This window comes from Fulmarus glacialis, unplaced genomic scaffold (genome assembly GCF_000690835.1).
Source record: "Fulmarus glacialis isolate BGI_N327 unplaced genomic scaffold, ASM69083v1 scaffold38090, whole genome shotgun sequence".
Taxonomy (NCBI): Eukaryota; Metazoa; Chordata; class Aves; order Procellariiformes; family Procellariidae; genus Fulmarus; species Fulmarus glacialis.
In genome coordinates this window covers 96,211-105,713 of record NW_009190501.1, presented here as the reverse complement: position 1 = coordinate 105,713, position 9,503 = coordinate 96,211, and the positions used below count along the sequence as shown (strand labels likewise).

Genomic DNA, 9,503 nt, shown 5'->3' with positions numbered 1-9,503 from the left:
TTTAGTTACTGAAATCTTAATAACTAAAAACATTGTCATGATGAAATCTCATCAGCTTCTTCTGGGAGCTGTATTTGTTTCTATGTTTTTTAATACATTCTAAGTAGTTTCAAGGCTTATCTGCTTCAGAATTGCCCTGTCGGTTTTTGTAGTTTTTACAATAACATTATCCTTCTATATTGTTTCACAGAAAATCCCTTCAGACAGCGAAAGAAAGACCTTGTATGCAAGGGAGAGATAAAGAAAGGGACTAAAATTGTGTGGTCAAACATGCAGTGAGGAAACCAGCATAAATCAGAGTAGATACGTTGACTTATACCAGCTAGCAGCCCAGCTCCGAGTGAATTACAGTCACATTGGTTTTACTTTACCTGATTTTTTTTTTTAACTTCTGTTTGTTACGGTTTGTTTTTGTTTGGTTTGTTTCTGTTTTGGTAAGTTCTTACAGTCCTGGTCTACTGATACGCCATCATGTAAATCACTACGATGCATACTTTAAAACAGAATAGAACAACATATGTTTGGTTATGGTTAATAGAAGTGACATGGTTCTTTATCTTTCCAGATTCTTCTTAAAATTTTTTCTCAAGTGCAATCAGAATTGTTTGAAAACAGCAGGAAACCCAAGAGATATGAGACGGTTCCAGGTAAGTCTTACAAGGCTCAGCATTAACCTGTCTGCTTTTTTTCTTCTTTTCCTTTTCCCTCTCCTCTCTTCTACATTGTTCATAATAAATATGATGACAGTATATGATAAGCCGTATCAGATATTGTTAAAGTTTTTCTCCATTTGTTGTGTTTAAACCTTTTTTTCCCCCTTTTTTCCTCTTTTTCCACTCTGAATCCCCAAGGGGAAGTGATGTACTGTACCAACCAGCAGTGGATATTTGATTTGACACCCTCGGGCAAAGCACTCGCACATACAGCTGCCCACAGCAGGGATCATGTTTGTGATACTTAGATGCCTCAGAATTTTTCAAAGTAGCTCTATACGTGGTACACAGGCAGACTCCTCATTTCCCTCCACTCCCTATCTCTCTCCATCTCTTTTGCCTTTTAACTCTCTCATGCCCTCCCTTTCAGCTTCTTTAAAAAAAGAAGCCAAAATAGTGATGGTCACTTTAAGATCTCACGCAGCAAAGCAACAAGACCCATGGGACAATGACCCAGCTGCTTTGCAGTGAAATCTGCCACTGGTTTCATCATAGCTGTCGCTGATGTATTGTGAATACCAGCTAATAAAAACACAGAAGGAGGTGAAGTGTGTCACTGGTGAAGAGAAAGGCAGACACAGTCTCACATCTTTCATACCCTAACCTTTTAAGCAACTATGTTTAATAAATAAGTATTTTACCTGTAACTTAGCCCTCACAAAAATGTAAACGTAATGCTCAGGCCTTTTACTTCATAGATGCACTGTCACGTCCCTGTGCGGCGTGAAAGGTGGCATGGCAGAGAACGCTGTAGAAAAGTGGTGCTAGAACTAACTCTGGTGCAGCTGAGAGTGAAGCAGCACGGTCTAGCGAAAGGGATACAAGGATTGCAAGTCAGATGGTTGGGCTGTACCACTAATTTGCTGGGTGACCTTTGATGAGTCATTTTCCATTTCTTTTAGTATGTATTTCCACATCTCCAAATGGGGTTGCTCACCTTGGTAAAACTTTGTGGTCTTGTTTCAGGAGAGCATTTGAGAAAGCGCATGCATGCTGTGCCAGCCAGAGCCTTTGAAATCTACTGGTGAAAAGGAATATACTTGCAAATGCTGTTACTGCTTGTTGCCATTATTATTGTACCTTCACTGTGTCACATCTGTGATACAAAGAGGATTTTAGCTTACTGGGGGATGTGTGATTTTCTTGTAGACCCACAAGACTTGTAGTGGGAAGGTGACGTCCTTAGGTGTGGCAATTCATGTTGGGCACTTGCATCAGTTTCCTCATTTATGAAGGAAATGAAGTTAAAACTCCACAGGAGTTTACAGAGTTGTTTAAAACTTTCCACCAAATGTTTTCACAGACAAGTGATTTTTTTTTTTACTTTTACTAGCAATGAAAAATTGACAAGGAGGTATATTTTTATCAAAAAAAAAAAAAGAAAAAAATCAACTTTTAAGAGAAATACTGCAAAACAAAAGCTTCTGAAAGCTCCAAAAATTTTAAAGAATTTAAAGGCAAAAAATATAAAAGAGTTATTAATTTTTTGTTTTGAGCAGAAGTAAACTTAAAGAAAAACTCATGACCAACTTAATTTTTTTTAGTGGTTTAAAGAGACTGCAGTGACTTCTTCATTCTGTGTTTTTAGAGATGATAAGACATGAGAAAAAAGAGGTGCTCATTGTTAGGAAATTTATACTGGTATTTTTTTTCAAGTGGCAATTTCTGTAAAGAAAAAACATCAATCAGATATCATCTGCCAAGAATGCAAAAAAATCTGAGAGTAAAGGAAAAGTCAATTTATAGCATGTAAACAGACCTTATTAGCTCTTAGAGCCAGCTAGAATAGCTGATTGTGGAATGTAATGAAACATAAATACAGAGTCTCTTTTTTTTGTTTTGTTATGAGTTTGTAAAAAATCTTGCACAAGGGTATCCTGATTAGCACCTGGGGATTCTAGGCACTGCCATATTACAAATAATATTGGTTGTAACAGCCAAAATATAAACTCTGGATCCAAACACACCTGAACACTGAAGAAATTCAGATCTGATTTCAATCTCATGCTAGCTGCCCCCTCACTATGGCAAGTGAAACTAAAATCCTGGAATTCGATCAGGTGCTGAACTGCAGGAGGATTTTGGATCTAATTTTGGGGGGCAGAAATCTATCTCTAGTATCAGCCTTATTCTTTGTTTCACCTATGTATCTCCACACCCAAAATGGTGATGTTATAGAGCCTGAACAGTTTCAAATTACCAGTGAAACTGGAACAGGGAAACTGAAATGAGTCTTACAGCACCCACATGGTTACTGATGGAATGCCTTCATTCCTTCAGCCCATCCACCTGGCATGAGAAAGTATGGTCTTGCTTTTGATCTTTGTACCAAAATCAGCAGTTTATTGGAGAGGAAAATGAGCTGGGATAGACTCTTCATCTGGGTTTTCTGCCTTACAACATGCCAAGCTGGAAAAATAGAGCCAAGTGAAACTCTCTGGTTCTGTTTTGCAGGGCTTACTTAAACTCCTTGTGCACTTTCAGTCCATGTGAGTTCATATCCTTTGAGTTTCATTGTGAGATTTAAGTTCAAACCCTCAAATTAATCAAGATGAGGCAAAACCACTAGGTTTAGCTTACTTTTTGTCAAAAGTGTTGTCAGTACTTTGTTTCAGAGTTACAAAAATGAACCCTTTGAGACAAATTGCAAAATGCTTGAGGTTTTGAGTGAAAGCAGGATCTTCATTCAGGCTTGTTCAAAACTGGACGCATTGGTTGACGAGCTTTGTTCTGGGCTACAGAGGTCAGTCTGTATAAAAAAAAGATAGAAAAAGTAGTTCAATTGCTAAAATTTTACACATTGGGAGTAAAAAAGCTCTATGTTCCAAAGGAAATTAGCCATGATGAACTGTAAAGACAATAAGCAAAGACAGCTTGTTTTCTGTCTGCCTCGTTGTTTCTAAGGACAGAAGCATGACTTTCCTGAATGCAACGACAGTTAAGTGTTCTTGAATGCTCCACTGTCTCTGTCTTCTGGATCCTCCTTTTTTTTTGGTTGATTTTTTGGGCTTTGTTTTGTTTTATTTTGTGTTTTGTTTTGGTTTTTGTTTTTAAATTTGGGCAAACACTTCTTTGCCTGCTGCTTGTTGAGCATGGTCTGTCAGCTACCCTTAAAGTCAGAAGTGGGGGAAAAAAGATAGTTAACTTCAAATATCAGTGGTGTGCTTGCACACTGTGAACATGTTCATTTTCATTTTAATTGTTACGATTTACATCAGGCAAAGTAATTAATGTGCAGAATTGTTTATTAGGTTTGAAAGGACAGTTGTTTGTCCTACCAGTACAGGAACATGTGAGCAGAGTAAAAGCAGGGTCAAAAAGCATAGTGCAGTAGGATAGTTTATTCATTTTATGATTTAATTAATTATGTTTTATTCCTGGGCCACATCTAAAACCTTTATTCATTTTTCCTAATAAATTATTTGTACAGCTGTTGTTATTAAGGCCCTCCTCTTTCAAACATTTCCACACATTTAACTTTCCTTATGCAAACAGATTTCTGCAGCGATGCTCAGCTGAGTATCTTTTAATTTGTACCTATGTTTTTCTGCAGAACCAAATATATTAATTTTCAATGGAGTAGCGCTTATCAGATCTCCAGGAGACATTAAGATACTCTTTTTTATCGTTATAAAAAAAAACCAGAAGAGAGAATCCCTATATCAAAGTTCTCATTTAAATTACTACTGAAACCTGGAACTGAAAGGGTCTCATCAAAAAACATTTCTGCTCTTTAATGGAAATTGAATGAAAGCCCAAAACTCGGGCTTTGTTGTTGAGACACACATATAAATACAAGACATGGAAATAGTGCCGTACAATGCATCTTATTGAGTTCTTCCAGCATGGAAGAATGGTTACTCATGTCTGGAAAAGTGTCAAGTTAATGCTTCTGATTAGAGATGGGTGTGAAGCTACACAGTTTGGGCTTGGTTTGGCTGATAACCAAAGTTCCAGGGCGTTGGGATCCAGTCTCTGAGCCTGGCCTCAGCCTCACTTCTAGATATGTTATAAGATTTAGGTATTTTATAGTATAGTTACGATATATTAAACTAAATTAAATGTTAGATTTCACTTCTATCACTCTCATTTAAAAAAAGGGGGGTGGGGAGAAAAAAGGGTGGAAAGGTTACATTAACACTGCATTGTAAATTTAATACAGCTCCAGATGCCTGAAGAGGTGTTTTTTTAAGTATAATTCTTTAGTTTGGAGAGCAACACCAGCTGCTTTGTGATCGCATTAACTATTTGAAATTTGCTTTGATATTAAGTAGAGCTTCAAAGATAGAATGAAAATCTCTTAACTTCCTTTTTTTTTTAATCAAATACAAAGGTTTTCTACTGTTTAAAAAAATGTTACACCTCAGAAGTTAAATGATGTGTGATCATTATTTTAGTGGGGGTTTTTTCCCCAGTAGTAACATACTTTTATTGTGAATCACTCACTACTTCCATGTCTGTCAGTGGCTAAAGCAGGGAAAGGGAATCTTTCTAGAACTAATGGATATTTTCGGGGTTACTTGATGGCTGCCCAAATACATATGCAGATTGAGTAATATGTCCTTGTGAATTTAACTGAAGCAAATATTGATTATTTATCAATTAAAATATTTCTGAATAAAGATTGTCAGTGGAAAACTGAAACAAAAAGCATGCTAAAATCACCTATTCAAACTTAAACAAAATAGTGCTGACTATTTGAGTTCAGCTAATCTGCAAATCTGAGTTTACGTAGGTATTGTCATTACTGTCATTGCTTTATGCTCAGTGAGTGATTCTCCCAGGAACAGAATAAAAAAACAATATGATGCCCTCCTTTTAATGAGGACTTCTCCTAGAGAACTTGATTGAAGCCTGATGATACTTAATGGTAATGACCGGTGTGTAATGGGGGACAATAATTTTGTGGAATTAAGATGAGGCACTTCAGCTAAAATGCTTCAGCTGAGACCTGGTGCTAACGCATTAGACTCCTGTTGATTGGGAATTGTGCTTCATCCAGTAACATACTGATTAAACAGATCCTACAGTGCCACGGTCGAGGGAATGGTACAAGACAACAGAACATCAGTACTAACAATGGTCATCTTTGAACCAACATGCTTTTTTAGAAACAAAAAGACAAAGGTCAGCAATTGCCCTCTGTTTTCAGCAGAAATCATGACATGGAATGTTTCCTGGCAGGTATCCCCCTCTAGGTGCTCTAGGGAGAAAGAGAAAGGAAAAATAACAAGGTGTATCCCTGGGGAGATTTCCTTCCTGACCTCAGAGTGGTTGGATCAGTTCATCATCAGGCACGTAAGCAAAGCTGGCTGTGTTTGAGAATTCACCCAGCTAGCTTCTAATAGAAAGCACTGAAGGATCTATGTCATTCAGGAAAAAGAGACATGAGTAAGAGTGGTGGGATAACATTAGGTGAGTTAGGAGTGTTGTAGACTGTAAAGAAACAAAAAGGGATAGCAAGAATAAAACATAACTGGTCTAAATCAAAATCCTTTTCAGACTGATGGTGAAAGAATGTGCCAGAGACCCCCATGGTCAGATTTGGATATGGATAGAGATCGCTGAACTGTTGTTAGAGAGATGAATACTACCCGGACTAATGTCGTTATGGGAGACTAATTTCCCAGGTATAAATTACGGAACAAATGCAAGTAGTATCAGCAGAGTCCAGAGCTATTACTTGGTGGCAGATTTCTTCATCAGATAGTGACTGACCCAAAAAAAGGTGATGTTATTTTAGATTCTCTATGAGTAAAGGAGGGGCTGACTGCAACTGCAAATGAAAAAAAAACCACTCAAGGAACTTAATGTGCTCAGATCTGAAGACCAAATAGCCATTGTGACAGTGAGTTGCCAGAGTTGTGTATCGTCTATTAAAAAAAAACACAGATGAGATTCTACTATGTCTCAGGTAAGCTTTGCCAGTAGAAAGAAGGATGCATTTGTATAATTGTACCCTACTGATTTCTTGTTTGGAATAGAATATACTGGTTTAACCATCTTCAAAAGAGAATGAAAATGAAATTGGAACAGGTGCAGGAATGGGTCATTAAGGTGACTGGGGAGTGGACAAAAGCTTGTCTCAAATACTTCAGTGACATGCACTGAGAAGGGATATAACTGCTGTCTAAAAATATCCTAAGGTAGATCAGAATGGGAAAAAATAAAGCTAGTGTTAAGTATAAACTGACTAGGAATAAATTTAGGCTGTAAACCATAGATTCCCTAACCATCAGGACAAGTAGGCTTTAAAACAAAAGGAGTACCAAAAGCAAAAGCTTGAAAAGGTTGAAGACAATTTTATAAATGTAGCTACGTGGTTTGGTTGTCTGTAATAGCAGGAGACTAGATGTCAGTGACCCAGGTGTTATCTCCTACCCTTGTGCCCCTATAATCTTAGGAGGCCCCATTCCTGAAATGAAGGCCATGTGCATAGTTTTTTCTGTTAGCCTAGAGTTTGCAGCAGGCTCAGGGTCTCGGGGAGGATTTCCCAAAGAATTTAGTGGAAGTTTTGAGCAGAGAGAGGCTGCTGGCATTTTTCACATTGTTTATCTTATTCCTAATCCAACTATGAAGCAAACACATTATATTCTAGCATGTACTTCTGTATTACTCGCTCAACCAAAACGCCTATTGACATCAATGGGAGCCCTGTCCAAGTGAAGACAGCAGGATGAGGCCTGACATCTTTTCTTCCACCCAGCTGGAAAATAATAATAATGATGATAATTTTTTAAATCCTCATAGTAGTTATTCTTTTGAAAAGTTAAAATAACATGGTGCTGTGACTAGAGAGTTATAAGGGAAAGTGCATCAGGAATGTAATATTGTTTCCAGATGTACAATGTCATAAAGAATTTTTTCCACACTTGGAATGGTAACAGGAATTTTTTGAGAGAGATCATTTACACAGTGATGAGATATGTTACATGTAAGTAAATGCCTGTATGCCTGGAATGTTTGTACCATATGTCTAAATAGGTGTCTGTGAGTGATACAGCTTTTATATATATGATGGTGTGTATTTACTTGCATATATGTGATTTGAAGAGGAGCATACTTTAGAATACAGAAATACTGATGTAATGTATGGATGGGGGAGGAAAGATTGTAGTACCGAGGTAAAGGTTTGTAAAGAAACACAACATTTTGAACTGTGCATGGAACTGGAAGACGGACAGTGCAGCTCAGAGAACCTGAGTTGAACATGCTAAAGACATTTTGACTGAATATCATGGTAGGTGAACCCTCATTGTACTTTTTGAGCAGGGATTACATTATAGAAATCCACCCAGGAGACAAAAATAATGTGGAAATACAGCACGTGCATTTCTCAGTACTGATGGGGAATCATTGTTTTATGTCTGTGGCTTCATAGCTAATAACACGACCCTTGCAGATTTGCAGAGAGAATCTTAAGAACTGCCAAAAAACACCGCTTAGAAGCCTGTAACTCCCTCACTGTTCCTAGAGATGGAACCTACATTTGGATGGATGAAGGAGTAACACATTGCTGTGTCTATTTCTTGCTTGATCGGTTGTCCTCTGAAACTCCAACAGAGGTGATGGGTTGATCCAGCTGTTGGGCGGCACAAAATCTTTAGTCTTTGTCAAATTTGGCCCTCAGCTACTATTACCAGAATCCATGGCCCACCTGACATATTTTGATGTTCTTAGATCATTCCCTTAGGATTACATTTTGCATTAACTACTGATTTTAGGTAAAAGACCATCAACTGAATAGGCATAGAAGCCAAATTATCGTATAGAAGTAGTGCCATTATATCAGGAAAAGAAAAACACACCAAAACCATTTGCCAGTAATTTGCCAGTGCTGTGGACAAATCTGAGAATTTAAATCTCCAGGGAAGTTTGCACATCACCTTTCATCGGCACTAAATACAGGTTTTAAAAAAAAAAAAAGGCCTGGAATGTTTTACGATGTTAGGAGAACAAGTGTTATTGATAAATATGTGTTCAGAAGGGTATTAGCAAAAATGCATAGAAATGGTTAACAAGGTAATGGTAAGAAACGTTGACCTTGATTTGTTTAGCTAAGATGTAAAGATTTTTGAAGGTCAAAGGTGTTCTTGTGTAGTGTTTTGGAGTCTAACTGTGTCTGACCCTCTAACATTAAGCTGCTGTGGCCTGCAGTTTTGAAGAGTGAAGCAAACCAGGGGGAAAAAGAGAAGGGGGAGAGAACAGGAAATGGAGTGAGGTGTTTCAGGAAGTTGTCAGGAGTTGACTGATTGATTCCAGATGGAAAGGGTCACCCTTCATGACCCAGGAAATACTCACTGGGGGAAAGCAGTTGGCTTGTGAAAGGGAAGGGCCTGGGAGTTAGAGACCATAGTGGAATGCACATTCCTCTTCCTTTTATCCATAAAACATTGTTTTTTAATCTTCAGTATAAAACAATTGGATTGCCATCTTCATCAAGCAAGAGGGAATGACTGGAGTAAAGTGAAGAAGTTCAGTAATTTTTACGTCCGTAATCTCACATGTTCTTACTCCACATCATTGATAATGAGTTGGCCAGCAGTGTCGTAGCAAAGACGACAAAGGTCTCTGCTGAATTTCAACAGTACCTTAGAGATTACTGCAAATAAGGTCCAAAACTTTGAGGAGGTTCTGGTCCAGATCTGAACTTTGCATTTTGTCCTGTCCCTGAGAATGCTGTATTTATTTACCCTAGGTCCCAGCCTGTGAAATGCCAAGTGGCTTTGACCCTCCTGTGATGAATGGGAGAGGTGAATAAAAATGGAACCGGAGAGAGGTCTAAAAGTG

At 37.9% G+C, this 9,503-nt stretch overlaps 1 protein-coding gene across 1 annotated transcript in view; it reads left to right on the top strand.

Annotated features, from left to right (window-relative positions):
- Positions 1–527: 527 nt before the first annotated feature.
- EBF2 (early B-cell factor 2) overlaps positions 528–9,503 on the top strand; it is a 37,021-nt gene continuing 28,045 nt past the window's right edge. Inside the window, exon 1 of the mRNA XM_009585653.1 lies at positions 528–647. Within this exon, the coding sequence (XP_009583948.1) occupies positions 528–647 (120 nt within the window). The remainder of the gene's footprint in view (positions 648–9,503) is intronic.